The sequence below is a fragment of the Acomys minous genome (genome assembly GCF_964271855.1).
Source record: "Acomys minous genome assembly, chromosome: 11".
Classification (NCBI taxonomy): domain Eukaryota; kingdom Metazoa; phylum Chordata; class Mammalia; order Rodentia; family Muridae; genus Acomys; species Acomys minous.
The window spans coordinates 75,331,262-75,357,920 of NC_140492.1; the positions used below are offsets into that span (position 1 = coordinate 75,331,262).

At 40.7% G+C, this 26,659-nt stretch overlaps 1 protein-coding gene across 2 annotated transcripts in view; it reads right to left on the reverse strand.

Annotated features, from left to right (window-relative positions):
- PRKDC (protein kinase, DNA-activated, catalytic subunit) overlaps window positions 1-26,659 on the reverse strand; it is a 180,032-nt gene that overhangs the window by 78,930 nt on the left and 74,443 nt on the right. For both annotated transcript variants that reach the window (XM_084802475.1, XM_084802476.1), the window contains 12 exons: window positions 25,719-25,904; window positions 25,052-25,156; window positions 22,711-22,878; window positions 14,549-14,676; window positions 9,498-9,705; window positions 8,451-8,629; window positions 6,416-6,584; window positions 5,160-5,225; window positions 3,201-3,273; window positions 1,583-1,731; window positions 692-829; window positions 405-524 (listed from right to left, as the gene is read on the reverse strand). In XM_084802475.1, the coding sequence (XP_084658601.1) occupies window positions 405-524; window positions 692-829; window positions 1,583-1,731; window positions 3,201-3,273; window positions 5,160-5,225; window positions 6,416-6,584; window positions 8,451-8,629; window positions 9,498-9,705; window positions 14,549-14,676; window positions 22,711-22,878; window positions 25,052-25,156; window positions 25,719-25,904 (1,689 nt within the window). The remainder of the gene's footprint in view (window positions 1-404; window positions 525-691; window positions 830-1,582; window positions 1,732-3,200; window positions 3,274-5,159; window positions 5,226-6,415; window positions 6,585-8,450; window positions 8,630-9,497; window positions 9,706-14,548; window positions 14,677-22,710; window positions 22,879-25,051; window positions 25,157-25,718; window positions 25,905-26,659) is intronic.

A 26,659-nucleotide genomic window follows, 5' to 3' on the forward strand; every position in this document is an offset into this window, starting at 1 on the left:
TTGGCTAATTGTGAGAACAATTCCATGTTCTGTTTCTCTTTTTTATTATTATTTAATTTTGTTATTATTTCTTGTCATTGACACAGACTCCTGTATATCTTTAGAAATTATTATTATTATATATTATTTTTAGTTTATGAGCATTGGTGTTTTGCCTGCAGGTATGTCTGTGTTAGGGTGTTGGATCCCCTTGGAAGCGGAGTTACAGACAGCTGTGAGCTGCCATGTGGGTGCTGGGAACCGAACCTAGGTCCTCTGGAAGAGTAGCCAGTGCTCTTAGCTGCTGAGCTATTTCTCCAGCCCACCATGTTCTAATTCTTTAAAGCTTCATTTGCTGTGGTGCTTTCAAAACAGATTCTCAGAACTGCGCAGAACTGTTAAGAAATTTTTAAAAAATTACATACCTCTTCTGTATTAATAACAAGCTTGGCTAAGAAGAGACGGATATTTAAAGAAACTGATATATTTCCTAGTTTGTCATGAAGAAATTTCATCCAAGGTGGGAGATCTTTTGGCACTGAACCCTGAAGTAAAACATAAGAATGTCATATTTTGCTATCATAAGAAAGTGAGAAAGATGTGAAGATTAACCCCTTTAATGTGCAATGAATCAATATGAAAAGTTAGTTAGTCCCTAAAGTGACACCAATGGATAATATTGAAAGAAAACATAAGATTAGGAGACAATTACTTCTTCTTCCCTGGGTGTGATCAGGTTTCTCTGCATGTGTTTAATCAGGGCTGTCATGGTCGCCATGCACTCATGTTGATTGACTTCATCCATCTCTAAGTCCAGCATGTCGGCCTGGACCATGGGATCCTGATGCTCCTGTGAAGAAGAGCCCAGCAATACAGGCGCGGCTGTTAAAAGCTGGTGGACATGAGAAGCCCATTTAAGGGACAATAGCTTAAAAACAACAAAATCGAGCTGGAAATGATAATTTGGTAATAATATAAAATACACTTCATATGTTTTAATTTGAAACTAAAAAAGTAGACAGAGCTTCAAGGTTTCCTTGCATTCCTTAGCTCATGAGGCGTTTTGAAAGAAAATGGCCGCCACAGGCTCCTGGGGAGTAGCACTGTCAGAAGGTGGCCTTGTTGGAGGCAATATGACAGTCTCCTTCTGCTGCCTGCATATCAAGATGTAGCGCTCTCAGCTCCTCCTCCAGGACCATGTCTGCCTGCATGCTGCCATGCTTCCCACAGTGAGGATGATGGAGTAAGCCTCGGAGACTGTAGGCCAGCCCCAGTTATAAGAGCTGCCATGGTCATCATGTCTCTTCACAGCTCTCATCTGCCAAGGCCCTTCCCCTGAGGTCACACCCCAGTTTAGCCATCTCTGTTGTCTTGACCTCAGCTGCCTGTATGGTCACCCCTGTGGGGTCCTGACCTCTAACTGATGAAATATGAATGCTGAGTTAACAGTGAAAGACCTGGCTTAGAGCTTGAAATTCTCCAAATCAACATTATTATGGGCTACTGAGGCTGACAGCAAACTGATTCCATAGTAATTACGGGGTACAACAGCAATTTTCTTTATAAACTTTAACAAGACTCTTAGTATGGGAAATGTCATCACCCGTCTCTGATAATGGCCACTGGTAGGTTTACGGTCTTGAGAGCCGTATGAATAGCTATGAACTCCAGTTGAGAAATCAAATTGACTCATTTCTTCACTGAGGCTACTGTCTGCCAAATATGACAACGAAGACATATAATGAGGACCGCCTAAAAAATAAACAGAAAGGAAATATATCTCTACCCACATACAGCTGATAATAAATATGTTTCTCAGGATTAAGATAACATTGAGATTAAAGGATACTTCAGTCAAGGTTTTCATCAAGCCTGTGACAGCCCATTGTACAGATTAGCAATAGGAACACAGGAAACAGTTTCCCTTGCTTTTGCCGCTCTCTACTGTCATGCACACAAAAAAATCTAGTTAAACTGGATGCGATTTTTAATAATTTTCATGTTGTACATTTTGCTCATCAAATATAACACAGATATAGGAAGATTTTGCTAATCTGTACAAAGGACTGTAGGGATTTAGAAAACAGATCCACATTTTATCTTCAAATTAAAAATAATAAAAGTTATAAAAAATAAATAAGCATACATATCAAAACAAGGAGCACGTGAGGACAGAAGATCAAGTTTACTCAGGGAGGCCAGGCACAGCCTTGTTGGTAAGCTGGTGTCAAATAAAATGCCCTGAGGCACGTCATTACTACAGCTGAGAAGACTAGTGGGCTAACGGCAGTCTAGCTAAGGGTCCACAGGGCTGTGGTGCTGGCGTGGCATGGGGAGCAGAAAGAATAGCAGCTGTGCCAGGCAGCACCTCTATTCTGAAGGAGGCGCAAGATGCTGGGAAATTTACAAGGGAGTGGAATAATGGCAGGGCTTACTTGTTAGTTTTTTGAGACAAGGATTCTCTGTGTACCTCTGGATGTCTGGAAACTTGCTTTGTGGACCAGGGTGGACATGAACTCAGAGATCTACCTGCCTCTGTCTCCCGTGTGCCACCACACCTAGCCTAGGGCTTACATTTTGACACAGATCTCTGAATCTATATAACAAGAATGTAACTCATATTCAAACAAAGAAATACATCAGCTGCCACATGAGGAAAAGAATAGGCAAGCTAAATTTCAATGTTTGAAGTATTTAAATTTTTTTTAATTAAAAATACATATTGCTGGACATGGTGGTACATACCTTTAATCCCAGAACTATGGAGGCAGTGGCAGGCCGATCCATGAGTTCAAGGCCAGCCTGGTATACATAGTGAGTTATAGGGCGGCCTGGAGTATATACTGAAACCATGTCTCAAAAAACAAAAAACAAAAAAAAAAACCCCAAATCATCATTATGTGTTTTCATGCTGTGCTTGTGTGTGTGCCATGATGTGTGAGTGCAGGTCAGAGAATACCTTCTCAGGAGAAGGCTCTCTCCTGCACACTGGTTGCCAGCTGGCTGGTGAGCATCTGGGTGTTATGCCCCCTGTCTGGAAGAGCACTGATAGTACGGCATTGAGCTTTTTTATACAGGTTCCAGGATTTAAACTAGGGTCATAAGGATTATGAAGGCCAAACTTTTTATTCACTGAGGCATCTTGCTGGCCACTATTTTCTCATTTTCAAAACAAGTATCAACTACTAGAAGCACTCTAGATCATTCTGAAAGTGTCCTACCTGAAGCCTCATTTGCTGCAACCCTGGCCTCTTTCCTAATTTCAATGTACTTTTTCTTTCTTTCCATAGGAACCTATTAGACAAAACAAATATATAATTTACAGTGTTTTAGAATCATGGTTACATTTTTTTTAGTAATAATCTACATACTCCGCATTACTAAGTAAAAGAGGCATTTTTGTAAATTTAAAGATATTCAAAACCATCCTTTAAAAAAATGTGTGTTTACAAGTACAGCCTTTCCCAAAGCTCTCCCTTAACCGGATTGAAATACTTACCTCAAGTATGAATCTCTGCTTTGGTGCTTTCACAGGCTTATGTTATTGAGAGCTGTCACTTGGCCTTTGAGACTAAGTTTCCTCAACTGTAGAGCTGCCATATACTATATAGCACCTTACAGTGCTTTGCAAGGTAACATAGCAAGTGTCCATGCAAGGACAAACCTGATAGATTTTGTCTTTTCTCATTTTTTTCAACATATGCCTAGGGAAAAACATCCTATTCTTACTCTAAACTTCTGGAGCATGGATGAGACACTGTGACACAGGCAGGCCAACAGCTGTGAGGGAATGGACAGCTCATGAAATGAAGCTTAGTGCTTTGCCCATCTCCCCATTTGCAGTGGGATGGGACATGCACGCAGTAGCTGTCATTTCACCCACTGTTTGCTGAGGCTGCAAGAAGAGCCTAGATAAAACCAAAGGTGTCCCATCTGCCAGAGCAAAGTGCCAGCCATTCCTCTGACTTCCACATTGTCCAGATTACCCTACTAGGGTCAAATCCATCAGTATAAATCCTAAGTTTTTGATTAGGGAAAATCACTCAGAAATTGGCACGGTCCTTGTATTGGCATTGTCTTTCCTTCATAATCCAGAGAAGAAACAGTGTGGGCATGGAAGGACCAGGAGGGTCAGGAGCTCCACAGGGAGACCATCACGACCAACAGATCTGGACACAGGGGTGCCCTCCCCTCCCTCTATCCCCCGACAAACTGATACACCAACCAAGGACAATGCATGCAGAGAACCTAGACCCCCCCCCCTGTTCAGATGTAGCCAATGTTGATTCTCCAAGTTCGGGGGACTTCTGACATGCACTCTGGTGCCCAGGATTTGATCACTGTCCCTTGGCAGCACAGCCTTGCAGGCAACACAGAGGAAATGCAGGTCATCCTGATGAGACCTGATAGGGTGTGCCAGAGAGTAGTGTAAGAGCACCTCCCCGGCCTGGTCAAAAGTCTAGGGGACGGGAACAGGGCAGAAGAGGGAGGGAGTGTGGAAATGAGAAGATAAGAGTGAGGGGATTATAATCGGCATGTAATGTGTGGATAAAGTATAATATTTTATAATCTATTCAGCTATTACTATTTATTATAAAGATCAAAAACTCAAGTGACAGCACATGCTGGTGAGGATATGGAGAAAGGGGAACACACCTCCATTGGTGGTGGGAGTGCAAACTTGTATAACCACTTTGGAAATCAATCTGGTGTTTTCTCAGAAAATTAGTGCTGCCTCAAGACCCAGCTATATCACTCCTCAGCATATAACCAAAAGATGCTCCATCATACAACAAGGACAGTTGCTTAACTATGTTCATATCAGCCCTTTTTTTTTTTTTTTTTTTTTTGGTAAAAGCCAGAACCTGGAAACAACCTATACTGAAAAATGGATAAAGAAACTATGGTACATTTACACAATGGAATACGACTCAGCTATTAAAAACAAGGAAATATTGAAAATTTCAGGCAAATCGATGGAACTAGAAAAGATCATCCTGAGTGAGGTAACCCAGACCCAGAAAGATACTCATGGTATACACTCACTTATAGGTGGATATTAGTCCAACATACATGTCTTCTGAGAGACTCCACTCAGCGGGAATGAGGACAGATACTGGGACTTGAGAGTTGTTTGATAGTATTTTTAATTTAGAAACAAAATTGAGAATTTTACTTACCTCAACTTCTATAGGAAATGTATAGCAGCGCTTCAGGTCTATCAGATTTTCAAAAATAAACAAGTTCTATAAAAAGAAAAACCTATATGAAAAGATCTGACTTTATCACTAACTACTAAAGGAATAATTCTACTTGATAAGTCACAGATGACTGGGGGCGTGAGTCAATTGGTAGCACTGGCCTAGCCGTACAAGACTCCGGGCCATACCCTCGGTTTCACACAGTCAGGGCACAGGGACAGACACCTGTGATCTCCTGGGAGGTGGGAGCACTCCTGCATGGTCTTCCGACCAGAAGCCTAAGGCCATACGAAGTCACACAGTGAACCTGAGGCAAAGCTGGGGTACATGAGAACACACCTCTCAAGGATGCTCACTTCCATCCCCAGTTCCACTCTCTACCCGCAATCACAGAGAAGCATGTTCCCCTATATTTAACATAGGAAGGTGAGAAATATGCTATACATTTTAAGTGATGATTGTTGAACTGTTACAAGCCTACAATGTCAGTCAGCTACAGGGTATGTCCTAGTGGGAATTTTGGAATTTTGGTTTCTTTAAAAAACACAGAAATGATGGCCAGGCGTAATGGCACATGCCTTTAATCCCAGCACTTGGGGAGGCAGAGGCAGAGGCAGGAAGATCTCTGTGTGTTTGAGGCCAGCCTGGTCTACAAAGCAAGTCCTGTACAGCCAAGGCTACACAGAGAAACCCTGTCTTGAAAAGGAAAAAAACAAAACAAAAAAACCCCACAGAAATGTTATGGGAATATGTTTCTATTTTAATTCCAGGTGTGGGGTATGGGGCTGCTTCACAGCAGGTGACTGTGACTTGCCTTGAGTTCTGGCAGGGGTGTGATTTTGCCAGTTGCAGACAGTTTCTGCAAGTGTGTGACATTTGGAATTCTGGGGACTTTTCAGAGGAGATATAAATATTCTAGAGCCTGTATAAGGTATGTGGCTGGTTGGTGGTTGGATGCTGTTGGTTGCTATTTGTGAAGTAGTTGTGCACAAAAAAATGAAAGTAAGAAATTAGATACCCTGGGCGAAGATCAAACTTGCCCCAAGGACCTCGACACCCCTAATCAGCAGGAAGTAGTCTAACGGCGACAACACCCAGTTTCTCCACCATCCTTTTTTCTCTCCTATTTAGTGTTTGGGGTTGAGAGGGAAGAAGTGAAGGGGTGAAGAAGGGTGGAAGAGAGAAAGGACCCACAGCGTAGCAAACACCAGCTACAAACGTCCCTGAACACTCACCTTTTCTGGTTTTTCACTAAACAAAAAACCTTGGTAAAATTTTAATTCATTGAAGACACAGCATATCACAGAAATGGCACAGTTGTATGCAGCGCAGTGATAGAGTCGCCTTCTCTCGAGCAACTGGTTCTCCCCTGCCATATTCTCTGTAAATGCATCGTGGCACAACCTGCAGAGCAGAGTCAAGCTGTGCATCAGCTTACAATACGGTCTAATTCAGTTCAGCCAATCTTAAGTGCAAAGCTTCTGCCAGCACAGCAGTAGGCATTAGGGATATACAAATGAGCACAGCAACATCGCATAGCAAGGGCCATGTACACACTCCTGATAACAGTGTTAAGAAAGAACACACAACATAGGAAAGCAAAGCTAAGGTACTAACAAAGACCTGAGCTAAGGTGTTTGTTTGTTTGTGGGGTGTGTGTGTGTGTGTCTGTGTAGAAGGTATGGAAGTTCTTAACAGGAAGCATCTCACAGTGTTGTTGGGGAAAGGAGAGCTTTAATTCCTGTGATCAAGAGCTTTCCTACCTAAGAAAGTCCCAAGAATAACCAGACCCCAGATGAATGCCACTGTGCATGATGTAAACAGAATGTTGAAATGTAAATTAGCTTAGAGGAGAAATCTATGCGGACATTATAAGCAGAGAGGAGTCTGCTCTTAGAAAACCGAGTAGCATTATCAGGAGGGTGTGAATGCAATAAAAATTTGGGAAGTGAGGCACCTCCTGTTAACTTCCCTTGCTGGCTTCCCTCTTTCTTTCTGAGCCAGTAATGCTCCCGCAAGATGGTGAGTGTTCCTTAGATCCACTGGACATTCTGCAGGAAGTGTGGAGTACTAACCCCATAAAGTGACACAGTCCAGGAAGGGCAAGAATTCTGTGATTCATGACACTAAAATATATTAGCATACTAGTCCATTCTAAGGGGAAGTGGTTAAAAAAATTGTGAAAGATATTCAGGAGTTTAAATTTGAGCCCTTGCCCAGTGAGAGAGGCAAGCACTATCACTGACCTCCAGAGAAGAATTTTATTCTTTATAAAACATAAGCATGTAGCTGATGAGAGCACTATGAGACTACCTGGCTCAGCTCTCACTATACAGGGAATCTGACACCTTCTGGCCTCTGAAGGTGCCCACACACACATGGCATACAGTCTCACAGATACACACTGCATACAGTCTCACAGACACACACTGCATACAGTCTCACAGACATACATGACATACAGTCTCACACACACACATGACATACAGTCTCACAGACACACATGGCATACAGTCTCACACACACACATGACATACAGTCTCACAGACACACATGCCTTACAGTCTCACAGACACACATGGCATACAGTCTCACAGACACACATGCCTTACAGTCTCACAGACACACATGCCTTACAGTCTCACAGACACACATGGCATACAGTCTCACAGACACACATGCCTTACAGTCTCACAGACACACATGCCTTACAGTCTCACACACACACATGCCTTACAGTCTCACAAACACACATGGCATACAGTCTCACAGACACACATGCCTTACAGTCTCACAGACACACATGCCTTACAGTCTCACAGACACACATACACATTTAATAAAAGATAAGCACCTGTTGCCCAACAACACAATAAACTCCACATAAGTACTTTGTATGTAAGAAATAAAAGCACTTTACTTATCTAAGACATTTAATTCACAGTATATAGATGCATTTAAAAATAAATGTACCCCAAGGGCTAGAGAGAAGGACAGCAGTTAATACATTTTGTTATTGCAGAGGTCAGAAGTCCAATTCCCGTCACCCACATGATGGCTCACAACCATCTATAACTACATTTCTAGGGAATCTGATGCCTTCTCCTGACCTCCAGTTACTAGGTACATACATGGTGCATATACAAAGACAGGAAAACATTCATATACATAGACCAAAGATAAAGAAATCCATAAAGCCAAAAATGAAACTGCGTAATTCCCCCAAGGATTAACAAATCAAACATAACCACAAATGAAGTAAGCTCTTACTTAAGAAGTATCTTTGTAAGCTCATTTCCTTCTGCGACACAGGAGCCATGGAAAGCTTGATTAATCTTAGATTCTTTGGAGTGAACATCATTTTTTGAAAGACGAGAATACATCACAGCTAGCATCTTGTAATAGCACATCTTCTTGGTGATTTGAGTATCAAAGGTAAATTCATTTAGCTGAAAAAAAAAATGCAACATCTTTTGTCTTATCAAACATTAAAAAATCATTTTCAAACCATCAAATTTCATTCTTAATGCCATTCATGTAGAAAACATTCTTAACAAAGAGGCAAATCACTTCAATAAGAGAGTGGCCTGTTTGTCCAGGATTTCCAATGTGGAAACAGAACTGATGTCATTCCGCGTAAAACAGGGAAGTAACACAAAATGTCCACACAGTAAGCCCAGACTATAAGATGTATCAAGTCTATTGAAGCCATTGGTGAAAATGCAAAACACAAAATATAAATTTCACCCATTTCGATACTTTTATTTATTATGAGCTATTTGGTTATTTGTATTTACCAACAGGCTTCTCAGAAGGGCTGAATGGTACCCCACCATTACTGAACTAAGTTGTCCAGATGATGCCCAGTCCTTAGAAGTTAACTTTTCATATAACCAAAGGGGTCCTACAGTCATTATTAAGTTGAATATATCAAGGCAGGGTGGCTAGACTGGATTTACCAAGTTGGCCCTAAATCAAGTCATATGCAAGTGACAGACAAGAAAGGGCAACATGATACAGGGGAAGAGAAACAGGTGCAGACCTCGGGATGTCAGAAACTGGCGCGGCCTGGGAGAACAAGGAAAGAGTGTGGCCTGTGAACATGACTCTGACCTCGTGTAACTGAACACAGACCTGCGCACCCACACAGAGCCACCTTTGTTATTCTAAGCCACCATGTTGCCAGTCACTTGCTATAGGAAAGTGGATCCCTGTGGCCAGATTGCTATTGGATACAGAGCAGATGCTCCTTGAACAAGAGTCCATCTGCTACACACACAGTGCCAACCAATCTCTTTACTACTGTGTAAGATATACCTTTGTAAACCTGGACTTCAACACGTCAATGGCTTCCACCACAATTCTGTTAAAGAACTCTTTCAGTGTGTCCAAGTCACAGTGACCCAATAAGGTGAGGAGAGAGCGATCTACAAACGCCTGGCGAGTGACATTTGAAGGCAGGTCATCCTTCCGGAACATTGTGTACACACTTTCCAGAAGGTTTAATTGTGTGACATATGGACTCCTAAGAAAAAGAGATAAAGCGACATGTGTTGAACATGTATTTTGTATGCTCCAGTGATTACTAATTACAAAGTAACGAAGAATTCCCCCATAGTGCACAGTGGAAGGAGGGAACAGAGTCAAAAACCTGTATTTTGACTTCCACACAAGCACAGGGACACGAGTATACTGCACCCACACATACACAACAATAACAAATAAAAACAAATTGAAAAAAGAAAAAGGTATAAAAAGGCAAATTCTAAAGTTTTTACTTATTTATTAATTCTAAAGTTTTAAGATAAAAGCATTCCTAACTGATGTTAATTACCACACATACAAATTAGGGAAACATGATTGACTATATCTTCTCAGAGTATATACTCTTAAGTCACTGAAAACTACAAGGAAAATTTCATCCACCTCTAGCGCTGGTGTCCTAGTTAAAATTGTCACCTTGCACAGCCTAGAGTCGCCTAAGAGAAAAGCCTTCAGTGAGGAATTGTCTTGGTCCACCTGTGGGTATGGCTGTGGGGCGCTGTGTTGATTGCTAACTGATGTAAGGCTCAGTCTACTGTGGGCAACACCACTCCCTGGGCAGATGGTCTTGGCTCATATTAGAAGTAGCTAAGCATGTGCCTGGGAGTGAGCCAGCTGCTCCAAGCTCCTACCTGATTTTCTGCCCTGAATTACCTCAATGATAGACTGGGACCTGAAAGTATAACACAAATAAACTCTTCCTAAAAGTATCTTTAAGTCAGTGTTTTTCTGCAGCAATGGAAAAGTACATTTTATATATTGTAGAATAAAGCCACTAAATTGTGACGGTGTTAATGAAAACACTGTTAATGAGAAGCAAGAAGAGGGAGTGTGCTGTGAGATTATGCCGACTTTCCCACAAAATCTCACCAACATGACTACCCAGACCTGAGCTGGTCAAGGACGACACCAACTCACACGCAGTAGTGGGTGGGAAAAGCCCACAGGCCTCCACACCACACCAAGAACTACAGACAACTCAGGAACACTGAGAGCGAGAGAAACACTCTTCCCCAGGAAAGAGCACACCGATGGGTTATCCAGTATCCAGTGGTCAGCCCTGACAACACATCCATACAAGTGGGACCACATGGACTGTGCAGACTATATTTAGGAATAGATATGTATATGTATATGTGCATGCAATAACAACTAATGAAAGAAGAGGCCATGCATTTGAAAGAGAGCAAGGTGGGATAATGTTAGGGTATGGAGGGAAGAAAGGGGAAGGGAGAAATACTCTAATTATATTATAAACTCAAATATTAAAAAAAGAAAAGCAATCAGATATACAGTTTAAGGAAAGAAGAGAAAATGTGTTGTTTTAAATTGTTAAAAGAGAAATAAAAAGGAAGGGGAAAAAGTAAGAGAAGTTTAAATATAATTAAAGGGAAAATAAAAAAGCTAATAGTTAAAAATCCATTTGTCCTTTAAATCCTTTTCCTGCTTGCCTGTACTGTTTAGCACCTCCGGGATTATGCTGAATCTGAGCAAAGAAGACACAAATACTTGTCTTGTTCCCAACCACAGGAGGAAGGCATTCGGGCTTTTAGGATTAAATATTTGCTTACTGCTGTCTTTACACAGATGACTTTGCCAGAAATGAGTATTGTATTTTATCAAATTGCTCTGACCGGCCTTTTTTGATGGCTCGGTGAGTGCTGTGCTTGCTGTCAATCCTGTCAACCTGATCTGGTCCCCGAAACACGCACGGCAGTGAGAGCAGGGACTCCACACCTCACTGCTGTGTATGGTCCAGAGAATGAGCTTTGAAATTCACAGTTTTAGTTCTGAGTTAGTTTATTAAATATACAGTATGAAGTATTCAATATATTTGATAAAGTTCAATATTGAGGCTTCTTGGTTTGGGGATTTCTTTGTGTGAAGCTATTTATTATTCATGTAAGAAAGTTTTAGATTACAAAATTATCCTTTTTTTTCCCTCAAGTCATTAGAAGATACAAACTTCTCTTTAAACCTGCTTCAGCTTCATCTCACACACCCAGCTTTTTAAAAAAATATTATTTTTGGCTCAGATAGAAATACTACCTGACCTCCCTTATAATTTCTTGTTTGTCCTAATGATTTTAGAAATAGGGAATTAATTAGTTAGCTACTGAGAAATACATTTAGACATCCCAAATTTCCATCAACTGTTGATTTCTAACTTAATGTCACTGTGGTCAAAGAATATACTTTGTATGTTTCAGTCCTTTAAATGTTTTAAGAATTATTTGTGTGTGGCTGGCAAAACGGCTCAGTGGGTAGGGATTCCTGTCTCTCAGCCTGAGGACCTGAGTCCAGTCCATGGGACCCACATGGTGGGAAGACTCCTAAAAGCTCTCCTCTGATCTCCACCTATACACTGTGGCATATGCACTGCCTGCCTATCTATCTATCTGTCTGTCTGTCTGTCTGTCTGTCTATCTATCTGTCTATCTATCTGTCTATCTGTCTATTTATCTATCTATCAATCATCTATCTATCTATCATCTCCCCTTCTCTCTGTCTCTCTGCATTGCAATAGAAGAATAACTAAGACAATGGTTGAAGCAATGATACGTAAAATGGATGTGCGTGCGTGCGTGTGTGTGTTACAGCAAACAGGACAAATAATGGGAACCAGTTCTCTGCTTCTACCACATGGGGCCTGGGACTGAACTCAGGTTACCATTTGCTGGTAGGTACCTTTACCTGCTGAGCCAATCTTGCCAAATCTATAATGTAGCTCTTAATTTAAAAGCATATATACAAATTCAATGTACTTAAATGCTAACTAAAATTTATTGTTACACTTAGTCATAGCATTAAACTACTTACTTTAAAAATCAGTATGTACATCTCTGACTTCATCAGAACTTCTTTGCGCAGTGGATGGTGGTTAACACAGAATCAAAATGCAGGCAGTAGTACCTGAGGAGTGGCCTCGCCACAAACGGGACATCTATATCACCCCCCACCGCCAGGCTCAGGGAGCATCTCAGAAGAGGCAGAAAGATGTCAGAGCCAGAGTCAGGGAGGGACTAGATCAAAACTGCATTTTCTGGACACAGAGACTGCTAACTCATGAACTCATGGCAGCTGCAGGAGTTTTCCTACACAAGATCTGAGGAAGCCTGCCAACATTCTATCACGTCATGGGAAGGGGTTCACGAGCTCCCACCTCTCACTGAGGAGCTATGGACAGCTGCTGACTTCTCTAGGAGGAAGAGACGGTTAAGGGTGGAGCTTCTGCTGGGTTGACTACACATTGATGGATTCTCCCATACCCAGAAATAAATATTGCAGAATAAATTTGAATAAGTGGATTGATAAAAAAAAAGGGGGGGAGGGCACACTGTTGGACTGGGGGGGGGGCGCATCTGTGTGAATCCAAGAGGAGCTAGTTAGAGGAGTTGGAGGTGAATATGATCAAAATATTAAAAAAAAAAATCAATGAATTAATACCATTTTTTACAAAAATCAGACAATGGTGCTTCATTTTTCCTCATTGTGTTGTTCCAAAATACCTTTTTAAAAATGCAAAACTCTCACCCGACTCAGGCACCACAGGATGGCCCTGACTTGTGATTCCCCTGCCTCTGTCTCTCGGGTGCTTCTGTAACAGGCATGCACTATTAACTAGTTAATAAATAATAACTAACAGTTAATAAAACTGCTCTGCTTGTGAAGCCACACTTGTCATCACGGTGTAACTCTACCACTGAAGTTGTAAGTGTGGAGAAACAAACAAATGGCTGCCTGTAACTCCTAATGCTGTAACTGGTTCAGAGCATCACCGTGATGCTGAAACCACTGGGAAGATGACAGTGGATGACATGTAGCACACTCCAGGTGCTCCTAAGCCTCAAGAAGCAGTCCTGCCAAAATCTGAACTTGAATCTAACTTAGCTTTTCTTTAAAAAGAAAAAAAAAAGTGCAGTGCCGTTTTGCCTGCACTCATGTCTGTGTGATCTATCAATGTCATATCTGTCAGACCCCCTGGAACTGGAGGTACAGACGGCTGTAAAGTGCCATGTGGATGCTGGGAATTGAACCGGGGTTCTCTAGAAGAGCAGCTAATCCATCTCTCAGGCCTACCTTAATTTTTATTTAGACTTTCCACATACAGGAAGGAAGCACAGGAACTGAATGAGTAGTTAAGCAAAAAGAAGAGGAAAGAATCAGGTTTATCCAGAATAAGGGCGCTACATAGAGTGTCTAGGCTCTAGACTGCTGGAGACTGCTGTGGAGATAAAAGTCCAACTAAAATCTGAACGTGGGGCTTGTAAGAACTGTATTGAGCTGGTAATGCTAGCCATTAAAATGATGACTTCAGACATGTAGCAGGACTTAAAGGTGAAATGCAAAGGGCCGAGAGCTGAGTTAAAATATAGCAAGAGGAATTTGCGATGGACCAACAGGTAAGGCACTCACCAAAGCCTGAAAGCCAAGTGTGAGCCCCAGGGTCCACAGGACAGAAGGAAAGGGTTGACTGGGTTGTTGTCTGAGTTCCACAAGTACATGGGTGTAAATATACACACACACTTAACTTAAAAGAAAAGTAATACTATAACAGCAATAAGAAAAATGGCAATGTGGGGAATAAAACTGGGAAAATTATGTTGTCTCTTCTATCAGGAGCCTAGTTATTTCTTAAGTATTAATGAGATTTGAAATTTAAGAAAAGTCTGTTGTGGAGAAATATTTTTAAATACAACAGTAAGCAATGAGAACCACTGTCCCTCATGTATTCTTTTGTTTGTTTTGAAACAAGGAAGATAACGTGCCTACTCCAAAAATAGCATGCATATGACTCTAGGGAACCCCATATTAAAATAACTCACCGCCTAGCAATCCTTTGGAAAGTAATTTGAAACAATTCTTCCATAATATGTTGCTGTTCCCGACAAAGAATCTCTGTCATCAACTGGAACAACATAGGACTCTGAGATAATTCCAATGCATCTAGAAACTAAAAGTAGAACAGAACAACAAAGGAAATCCATTATTGGCATCATGAAAATTTTTGTAGCTCTGACATTTGAAATTTGCCTACCACATACATTCCTGGTACCCAAGAAGGTCAGAAGAGGGATTGGAACCTCTGGAGCTGGAAGAATGGACAGCTGTGGGTGCCAGAAATTGAAACCAGACCCTCTCCAAGAGCAACAAATGCTCTTAATTGCAAAACTATCTTTCTGGTTATTATTTTTTTAAATTGAGACTAAGTCTAATGTAGCCCAGGGTGGCCGCCAACTTAACTATGCAGCTGCAGGTTATGAACACCTGGTCCTCATGCAGGTGTCTCTCAAGTGTACATGTACCGCCATGTGCAGCTGCAGGTTATGAACACCTGGTCCTCATGCAGGTGCTTCTCACATGCACATGTTAACTGTGCAGCTGCAGGTTATGAACACCTGGTCCTCATGCAGGTGCCTCTCAAGTGCACATGTACCACCAGTGCAGTCTAGTAACTTGAATTTTAAAAATAGAGAAAGGGTGTAACAGGATGGTTCAGCAAGTAAAGGTACTTGCTGTCAAGTGTCAAACAAACCCTGCGTTCAGACTTCCATGTTGGAATAGAAGGAACGACCTCTGGAAAGTTGCCCTCTGACTTTCCACAGGCTTGAAATGGCACACACTAACAAACATACATGCATACAGATATGCATACAAGTAAATAGATGTAAAAAGTTTTAATTAAGAAAAAAATGTAAAAGATAAAAAAATGTAATAATTTCACATACAATTTTCAAATGTTACTATTTTTTGTCATTCTCTCTTATTCTCTATCCCAATGTCTATATGTTCTACATTTAGATTCTAAGACATAGCTTCACTATTATCTTCAGAAACAGACAAGTTGTGACTTAAATTTTTCCTTTTCATATATAATTTCCACAATCTCCGACTTGTCCTATTGCAAAGATACATTTCTTTACCTCTGAAACTATTTCTGTAGTTTCTTTGTCATTTATTCATCCCTTTAGTGACTCTATGAGCTCCTTTTTTAAAAAGATTTATTTATTTACTATTTGTACAGTACTCTGCTCCCATGTGTGCCCGCATGCCAGAAGAGGGCACCAGATCTCATAATAGATGGTTATGAGCCACCATGTGGTTGCTGGGAATTGAACTCAGGACCTTTGGAACAGCAGCTAGTGCTCTTAACCTCTGAGCCATCTCTCTAGCACCCCACCTCCCTTTTTTTTCCTGTCAGTTTGTATCTATGGAGGAGGGAGAGTAGGAGCCCTGGTTATGGAACTCAGGGCTTTGTCCAAGCTAGGCAAACACTCTAGCAGTAAGCTAAATATATCCCAATAGCAGTTTGGTTTTTAAAGTGGATTATTTTCTGTTGTGCTGCCCACCTTGAATTCCTGACCCTGGCCTGCCTCCTAGCTCCGTGACTAAGCATTAGTGGCCAAACAGTGTTTCAAAGTTGGTGGCCAAGCAATACTTCCCGCCATGCTGTACTTTTCTGCTAAAACCAGCAGCCAGGGCCGCTGATGTAGAGATGTATGGTATTAGCCTAGGATGTGTGAGGTTCAAGTTCAATTCTCAATACTGCAAAACAAACAACAAAAACAAACAAACAACAAAAACAGAATATTTGGACTTTTAGAGAATAGGATACTTAACAGACATCCAACATAAGCAGACTTGAGGTCACTACCATGGAATAACCTAAAAAGATCTGCTTCCTGCTGCATCTGTTGCCAAGGGTAACCTGAAGCTCATGGCTATCCAACTTCTCCATTAGGGAGCAAAAGCATAAAAGGACAGACTAAACAAACAGCCTGGAACACACAAGGAAACAACCACACAAACAGGAGATGGTCCTAAGAAAAATTTCCTGTTTTCTTCCAAAAGCCTAATGTCATGGAGGACAAAAAGGAGAAGAGATGAAGTAGCTCTTGACTGAGGGACTGACAGTTCAGTACAGTCACTGAGAGGCTATGTACATTTTCCTTCCTTCCTTCTTTTCCTTTTCTTTTTTTAGGGTGTTATCTATCTATAGGGAATTTGGAAAGATGTGAATGTAGACTAGATCATAGACTAATTCAAGAGAATTATTAATTAATTAATTATTTTACCTATGAAGACAGTATTGCACCTTATTCTTTTTTTGTTTGTTTCTGTTTTTGTTTTTTGAGACAGGGTCTCTCTGTGTAGCCTTGGCTGTCCTAGACTTGCATTGTAGACCAGGCTGGCCTCGAACTCAGAGGAATCCCCTTGCCTCTGCCTCCTGAGTGCTGGGATTAAAGGCATGTGCGACCACCGCCCGGATGTACCTTATTCTCAAGGCATGTACACGAAACTATTTAGGGATAAATCATTGTGTGTTTGAAACTACTTTAACTAATGTTTCAGGGGAAAAAAAAACCCAGAAATATGTACTTGTATATAAACATGACAAAATGCTGCCTAGTGATGAATATATGAAGTGGTTGGCTATTTGAATATTTATTTCATAATTACTTCAACTCTATCATTAAAAAAATATATGAAACCGGGCATGGTGGTACACACCTTTAATCCCAGCACTGGGGAGGTAGAGACAGGCAGATCTCTGTGAGTTTGAGACCAGCCTGGTCTACAAAGAGAAATTCAGGACAGTCAGGGCTGTTATACAGAAAAACCCTGTCTCAAAAAAACTAAAAAATTAAGTTAAATTAAAGAAAAAAGAAAAATGTATGAAAAGGATAATCTATATGGATGGATGCTGTTTGTTAAGTTTGCCTTCCGGTGACCTGCCTTGTGACCTTTTAGCGGGGTAATCTGAGTCCCATGGTAGGTTCCAAAGGAAGCTGTAATGTCTTTTATAGCCAGTCACCACACAGCAGCCCTTTTCCACTGTATTCTTTCCTTTAGGTGAGCATGTCTGAGTCAAACTCAGAGTCAAGGAGAAGAAAGTCATACTTGCTTCTCACTGGAGGGAAAACAAAAATATTATTATACAAGAAGAGCATGCAGAACAAGGTGTACCCATCTGGTACAGCCACCCAACGTGTGTGTGTGTGTGTGTGTGTGTGTGTGTGTGTGTGTGTGTGTTCAATGCGGGGGAGCTTGTTCCCACTCCTGTGTGTATGTGTTGTGTCCTTTCCTTGCTCTGTTTCTAAGAGGTTTGAAAATAATTCTGTAATACGTGGATCAATAGTCATTATTCTCTTGTTTTCTTTCATTGTTATAACCCATAAAATTCAGTTGAATACAGATGGATCCAAGACTAAACTGATATTGCATCCTTGCCTGCACGTGGCAGTTAGCATATCATTAAAATAGAAACTACATGTGCAAGCCTTGCCTTGTACCTTAGGGTCAGGGAGATGTGCTGTATCCTTCGGTTATATAGCAGTTTCCTCTGAGATGGAAACATTCTATGCAGAAACCCACATTATGACAGAAAGTAGATATCTCAAAATAGCTTGAAGAAATCCTGAAACTGATCAAAAAGCAGAGACCAACCCAACTGCCTAGAAAAGACAAAGACCAGCTGAGCTGCCTGTGAGAGTTCAGACTGACTGAGCCACCTGGGAAAGACACTCTTCAGCCTGGTTAGCTGATCCCCAGTTTTGATGGGCTATCACCCATGCTGCGGTGGGCTGTCACCCACGCTGCGGTGGGCTTTGGTGATGAAGCTGTCTTTGAGTCATTTCTGCTCCTGTAAATACTGAAAATACTTATTCCTGTAAACAGCCCTAACAAAACTCATTGGTTCACCACGCTGGATTTTGGAGCTATCTATACTTTGGTCTATTGTGGGTTCCCTATTTGGGAAGAATAGATGTGCATGTTGTGTCTCCCCAAGAAAAGTCTGTTATATAACATTCTTTCTTCCCTTTTGTTAGCCAAAAATTAAACGAAGTGTAACAGCTGTAGCCCCAATACTAGATGAGCTGGGAACTATGTGAACAAAAATCAGGTGATCAGGCACCTGACTGCATCAGGTTAGCAACCAAGACTCAGGTAAGAAATCATGTATCCGGGGATTTTTTAACCTGTATATTGACAATATCTCTAATAACCATTGAATATGCCTCAAACAATCACTACTTTCAGAAAATTCTTAGCTAATTTTGATTAATAATTTACACACCATTAAGCTTTACAAAGAGACAGACAAGAGAGCTCAGCACTCCTGACGGCCCACATGGGAGGAGAGAACTGACTCTGGCAAGTTGTCCTCTGACTTCCACACTTGAACTAGGGGACACAAGAGCTTCCTCAATAAACACGTAAATGTAAAGAAACACTGAGTACAGGCTTTACATATGCAATCAATTTCGCAGTCAATTTCAATTTTGTGTATATATTTCAGTTTTAAAAATTGGACTGAAAATGAATTGCAAATGGCTGGATTATGCACGAGGTTTACAGAACTGTACTGTATTAGAACACTTCTCTGAGTCTGAATCTTTTACTCTCTCAAGAAATGTAACAAAAATCACGTCAATATTCTTGATAAACACTGACAAAACAAAGTCCATGAATAGTTGTGCAAGGGAATCTGAGCGCTTGTGAGAAAGCTCCAAGAAAACAAGACATGACCTCAGTTCCTTCAAAAAAAAAAATGAAATTGTTCTTAGAATGTGTATTCAATATCCTCCTGGGTGTAGCAGACAGGAGTGAGTTTACTTTAGATTATTCATTACAACTGCCCATTGTTATTGTTTATATACCTCTATGGAAAACATGCTTTAGCTTGTCCTTGTGAGTTAAAAAGATGATTCATCATAATTAAGTGGGATTTGTGCTAACAATACAAGGGTGGTTCAATTTATACAAACCAATAAATTTAAGGCACCACATCAAAAGAAGAAAATCATATTGTTATCTCAATGATTCAGAATAGGCATGTCACAAAACTCAATATCCTGTCATTAAGAACTCCAAATAAATGAGGTATACAAGGAATATACCTCAGCATATTAAAGATGATTTATAATACACCAGCAGCTAACATTACATAGAAAGAGAAAAAGCTGAAAACTTTTTCTGTGTTATTTCTGTCATTACTGTGATAAAATACCTACGTGTAGCATCTTAAGAGAAGAACCATGAACTACAGTTCACAGATGAAGAAACACAATCCCTTACGGTAGTCAAGGAAGGGTGGTGGGGACCAGTAATGGCTGTAACAATGTATGTTTGAGGGAGACTAATTTGAAACTGGGGTCAGGCTATTACCCAGAAAGCATGCCTCCCAGCTAAGCAGTTCCTGTGGCTATGCCCAAACTCCTAAAGGTTCTATAACCATCACCAGCTAGGGATGATGTAAGCCTATGGGAAACATTCACATTTAACTTCTAATGCTCTCTAAGACTGAAAACAGACAAAGTATACATACTTCTACCTCTTCCACACAGTGTTTCAAGTCCAAGCCATAGCAACAAGGCAAAAGAAGGCATATAAGACATGCAAATAGGAAAAGAAAAAATTAAACTGTCATCATTTGTAAATGACATGACTTTACATATGGAAAACCCAAAAAGACTAGACAAAAACACTTATTTTAGCTGATAATTTGGCAAAGTTTTAGGATACAAAATCTACAAAAGTCTGCAGTACTACTAGAAGCCAATGTGGATTATCTGAAGTATAAAGAAAAGAATCACACTTATTATAGCTACAAAAATTAAAACAAAATACCTAGGGATAAATTTAACCAACGAAATGGAAGAGCTCTACAATGAAAATAGTAAAACATTGATGAAAAAATTGAAAAAGGACACAAAAAAGTACAGATTAAAAGAAATTAATACTGTTAAAAGATCACTATCCAAAGTGATCTAAAAATCTCTAGTAAAATGGAAACGCTTTTCTTCACAGAACTAGAAAAGGCATTGGGGCTGGAGATACAGGTCAGTGACAGAGTGCTTGCCTAGCACGCACCTCCAGCACGGCACACAACCAACCACGCAGGTGCTTACCTACAGTCCTAGCACTCAGGAAGGAGAAACAGAAGGATCAGAAGTTTAAGGTCATCCTTGGCTATACAGTAAGTTCCAGACCAGCAGAGGCTACATGAGACCCTTTCCTGAATAATAAAGAACTAGAAAAATAAAATTCAAAACATTATATAGGAGGACAAGAAACCCTGAATAGCCAAAACCATTTCTGAACAAGAACAACCAAACAAAGCAGGAGACATTACATCACCTGACTTCCAAAGCTACAGTAAGCAACCAAGACAAAAATATACTAGTATAAAAACACACAACAAGTGGAACAGAGCATATATTCCAGCAGATTCTCAACAATGGTGCTAAAAATGCACACTGGAGAAAAGATACTCTTTTCAATACACTGGTAGAGAAATTGGGTATTTACATATTTAAGAATGAAACCGGATTTCTACCTCTCACCAGTTAAAAATATAACAAAACTAAAGCAAAAAATGCTTCTGGACACTCAAATGGGAAACTTTTTGTTGTTGTTTGATTAAATACCACAAAACACACAAGAAACAAAAGCAAAATCATACGAGTGGGACTGCATCAAACTATACTATAAAGGTTCTGAACAATAAAGGAAATGATCAGCAGATCCAGAATGCAACAGACCTAAGCAGACATTTCCTCAGAGAAGACATACAAACTAACGAGTCCATGACACCAACAATCATTAGAGACAACACAAGCCAAAACCACAAAAGTGGCATCACCACACCCCAGGGCTCTTAACAAAGCCAGCGGAGCTCTGGAGAGAAGGAAAAACTCCCACACGATAGATGAGAATGTTACAACTGTACAGTCACAATTAAACACAATTAAAAATAAAAAAAGAGAGAAAAAACAATGGCCTGAAGTCATCTGCCAGAAAGTGTCCTCGTCAGATCGGCTGTGTCTGTGGAGGATTGTTAACTGATGTAGGAAGGCTTGCTCCATTGCGGCGCTCTCCCTGGGCAGGTGGACGGGGACGCATAAGCAAGTAGCTGAGCATGAACAACCAAGCCAGAGAGTGAGCCAGCAAGCAGTGCTCCACCAAGCCAGAGAGTGAGCCAGCAAGCAGTGCTCCACCAAGCCAGAGAGTGAGCCAGCAAGCAATGCTCCACCAAGCCAGAGAGTGAGCCAGCAAGCAGTGTTCCACCACGGTTCTTGCTTCCAGGTTCCTGCCTTGAATTTCTACCCTGCATTCCCTGAGTAATGGACTGTGGCCTGTAAGTAGGTGTTTTACTTATCACAACAACAGAAAAGAAAGGAGAACAGCCATACAACCCAGAAATCCCACTACTAGGTTGTACATCCAGAGGAAATACAATCCATAGAGACATGCGCATTCCTACAGCAGTATTCCCAATAGAAAAAATATGGAAACAACCCAAGTGTCCATCAGCTAATGAAAGAATAAGAAAATGTGGTGTATATAAATATATATACATACAACAGAAGGCTCTCAATCCTGAAAGGGGCCGAGATCCTATCATCTCTACCAGCACAGATAAAATTAAAGATCATTACATTATGTTATTATGTTAATTACGTTATTCTGTTACTCCAAAAACAGAAATATAAATGATGTCACTCAGATGGAATCCAAAGAACTGAACTTATGAACACAGAGTAGAGTGGTAATTACCCGAGGCTGGAAACAATGATGGGACTGGGGAGAAGGAAGTATGGGGAAACGTTTATCAATGGGCACTAAATCATTATATAGATACAAGACCTTCTGAGGTACCACTGCTCAGTAAAGTGACCACAGAGAAGAGTAATGAATAGTACACATTTTTAAAAGAAAAAGAAGAAAAGAAAGGATCTAGAAACTTTTCATTATAACAAAATAATAAATGTTTGAGGAGATAGGTATGTTTAACCTGATTTACACATTCCATATTACACACCTATATTTACACGTCTCATGGTATCCCATTAGTATGTTCAATTTTTAATGTTTTTGTGTACCAGTTAATATAAATTTCTAAAAACCAAACTTACACTCCTCCCAATATAACAACAACAACAAAATTCAAGCACTGTTTTACTGTTGACACTATAAAACTAACCTTTTTCATGCAGTCCACATAATTATTGTACTTTAGGGAATCGGGGGGAAATTCGTCAGACGTCATGGGGAAGTTAGAAACGATGAGCTTTTCCAGAATGTGCTTTAGGTTTTCTAGACCACCTTCTGTCCGGCTGGTGAAGAACGGAAGGAGAATGATAGCTTGGCCCTGGGAAGCAATGTAGAAAACATTGTGCCTTACAGATCTTACAGAATAAATAAAGTCACTACTTTCTAAAGATTGCAAATAATGCACTGAAAGGGCTCATCAAATGACTACTGTGTGACACCAACACCCAGCGTGACTGCAGCTATGGGCTCGGGCTTGTATTCCGGAAGTCAGCAGGCTGTCACGAGGTTGGGAGAACAGAGCCTGCACAGGGGGAGTCGGAAGGAGGTGCTGGGGGAATGGACAGGATCGAAGTACCGTGTATAAATGTAGGAAGGTTTTAAAGAATAAAATCTAAAAACCATTTTTAAAAACAAAGATTATATTCAAATTCTATGTAAAGAGAATGGCTTGAATAACCTACAGGATAGTTTACAAGTATAAGCATTTAGTTTACAAGAATCCACTCAGAACTTCATATTGAGTTTAAGAGGAACGAGGTATTGAATAACAGGTAAAGCCCAAGTTTTTCCACATGTAAAGAAGAAAAATTTCATGAGCCATACAGAGCATACCAAAGAATTACCCAATAAAAAAACTGTTCTTTCATCAAGACCACATGTTATAGGACTTTAAACTTAGTGACTACAAAATTATTTTTATTACCCTATTACTAAAAGATTAAAATACAAAAAAACATTGAACAATAGTTTGAAATTACTACAGCAAATCCAAAATACCAATTTCCATCTGGTGTTTATAAACACAAACATTGGGCTGGGGAGGTAGCTCACTGAGTAAAGTGCGTGCTATCTATGTGTGAGGGCCTCCGTTCTGATCCCCCAACCTCAGGTGAAACAGACATGGCGGTGAGATGGGTGGAGGAGAATGGAAAAATCCCCAGAGACTCATGGGCCTGCTGTGCGGCATATGCAGAAGCAAGCAATAGACCTTGTCTTAAGACAGAATTTGAAGACCTGTAACAGAGGTTGCCACCTCCATACGTATTCTATAGCATATGTTGCAGTGTGTGCTATAGCATACATATATATGTTCACCTGCCCTCACACACACAAGCATGTACATCTCTTGAGGAGACACACTCAAGTGCATGCAGATCAGCTAGACAAAGCCCAAGTCTCTTTCATGAAGAAGAACCTATGTTGCTCAAACAAATCTGCCCACACTCAGATGATAGGTACATCGGAGATTAGTATGCTAGTCTCTTTATTATTACAACTTTCAAGATTTGTACCTCCCACTGCCAAAAAAAACCCCCCAAAACCAAAAAACAAACAAAAAAACCACCCAACATGACAAATGCACAAAACTATAAATATGTGAAAATAAAAATAATGTAATTTCAAAAGACCAATCTTTTAAAGTCATCTACCACGAAGAGATATAAGGGCCGAGATCAGGCCTGGGGAGAGCAGGGAGTGGGCGAACAGAGGCCTGTAGAGAAAACAAACTGTGGACAGGGGCATCTCTGTGACAAGGTGGAGACCTAAGTCAAGGTAGGCTCCCAGGGGGATATGAAAGGGACTCTAGCAGAGGCTCCTGGCAGCAGTGGCTATAGAGACTAAAGAGATACCCTCTCACTAGACAAGTCTAAAGGGGGGAAGGGGAGACATCAACCCACGCACAAAAACTTCAACTCAAAATTCACCCTGCCTACAAGATGTACAGGGATAAAGATAGAGCAGAGATTGAGGGAATAACCAACCAATGCCTGGCCCAACCCAAGACCCACCCCATGGGAGAGAGCCAAGCCCTGACACTATGAACGATACTCTGCTATGCTTCCAGACAGAAGTCAAGCAAAGTTGTTCTCTGAGAGGCACCACCCAGCAAGGCCAGAGGGGCCTGCTAAGACTGAAGCTCCAACCAAGAACCTTACATGGATTGGACCTAGGTCCCCTGCAAAGATGGGCAGCTCAGGCTTCTTGTGGGTCCTCGAGTAAAGGGGAGAAGGGGCTCGCCTTGACATGGACTCTCTTGCCAGCTTTTTAATTACTGCCCCCCCACCCCCCACCCGCCACCATGGTAGGAAGGCCACACAGGAAGAGGGCAAGCTTACTCCTTGATGAGCTGGGGTGGATGGAAAGAGGGTCTCCCCTTTTCCGAGGAATAGGGAAGGGGGAAGCAGAAGGGAGGGTGGGACTGGGAGGTGAGGAGGGATGTAAAGTGAATGAATGAATCAATGAATGAACGAATGAATAAAGTCATCTACCTTTAAGTGCAGACCCAACTTTGTATCAGCAAGCAGACTAGCATATGTTGTGAATACTTCAGAAAACGAGCTGTGATTTGTATCAAAAGATAAAGTTGAATCAATCTAAAGGAAAATAAAAATGACAAATTTCTATATTATGCCTCAAAATTTTTCAACATATTTTCCAAATGTTTAAATTTTAAAACTCATATTATTTGTTCTTGAACCTCAAAGCATTTCAACAATGTTGCTTTAAACATTTTATTATATTCTGCTAAGACAAAGCCTGTAAAGACACAATAACATGAAAACTAAAATGGCAAGCATAGTAAACATGGTATATGAAGACAGTATATCATGAAAACTGTAAAATGGTAAGCAGGGTAAACATAGTATGAAGTGAAAGCAAAAGTAAAAAGTAAAGTAATTGCCAGATACCTCTTAATATATATGTAATTTATAAAGCAAATGAGTTTATGAATGAACTTGTACCATACTGTTTAAACATAAGTTACAGAGTTCAAAATAATGAGCACGCCATCTATGCTGGGCTACCTCTGTAATCTCAGCTCTCAGGAGGCTGAGGTAGAAAAACGTGAAGGTTCAGGTGTCTCTTAAAAAACAACAAACAATAACAAACCTGCATAACTGAATAGGAATGCATTTTAAATTACTTCCAAAATACCTGCAACATTTTTGCCAGTAAGGACAGCACTGTGGTTTTGCTCTCTGGAGCAGAGTCTGTGGCCCACCATGATTCACACTTCCTCCAGTTTTGCAGAATTGCAGCTGCAAGCTTCAGTCCATGCTGTTTCTGAATGGCTCGATCCCTGAAGCTCTGATCTAACATGCCATTTAAAACAGTACTCACCTGAAAAAATTTCGTAGGTTGAAGAAAACTTCTTAATATTGATAAGAAAAATATATATACTTTCACATCATAGCTATTCTAGGAAAATGAAGATGCTATTTCTGTAACAGATATTTGCCCTCTGAACATTCTAAGAAGAGCACTGTAACATAAACTTTCCCAGAGAAAGCAGACCATGACCCTGCTGAGCCCTCGTGCCAGTGCACTGGAACATAAACTTTCCCAGAGAAAGCAGACTATGACCCTGCTGTGCCAGTGCACTGGAACATAAACTTTCCCACAGAAAGCACACCATGACCCTGCTGAGCCAGTGCACTGGAACATAAACTTTCCCACAGAAAGCACACCATGACCCTGCTGTGCCAGTGCACTGGAACATAAACTTTCCCACAGAAAGCACACCATGACCCTGCTGAGCCCTCGTGCCAGTCCTGTCACAGGGGTGGGGATGGAGGGCGTTCTCCATGGAATTACACTTGGAAGAGGGGTAAGTGCTCTTCTCTGGATACAACTACCACCACATGCATTTCTGTTCATATTTCTACCACCTTTGCAACAGAATACCACAATTAATTTGGCTAGATTATTATCCAGTATTCCCATCATTCTGACTAAATAAGCATTTTCCACAGATGCTCCATTTAGTATATTCATCCACACCTTCTCCTTCTTGTACATTGTGCTCTCTCCTCAGCTAAATCTTGGCAGGTTTCTTCGCTGTTTTCAATGTGCCTATCCTTAATTTGTCATCAAAC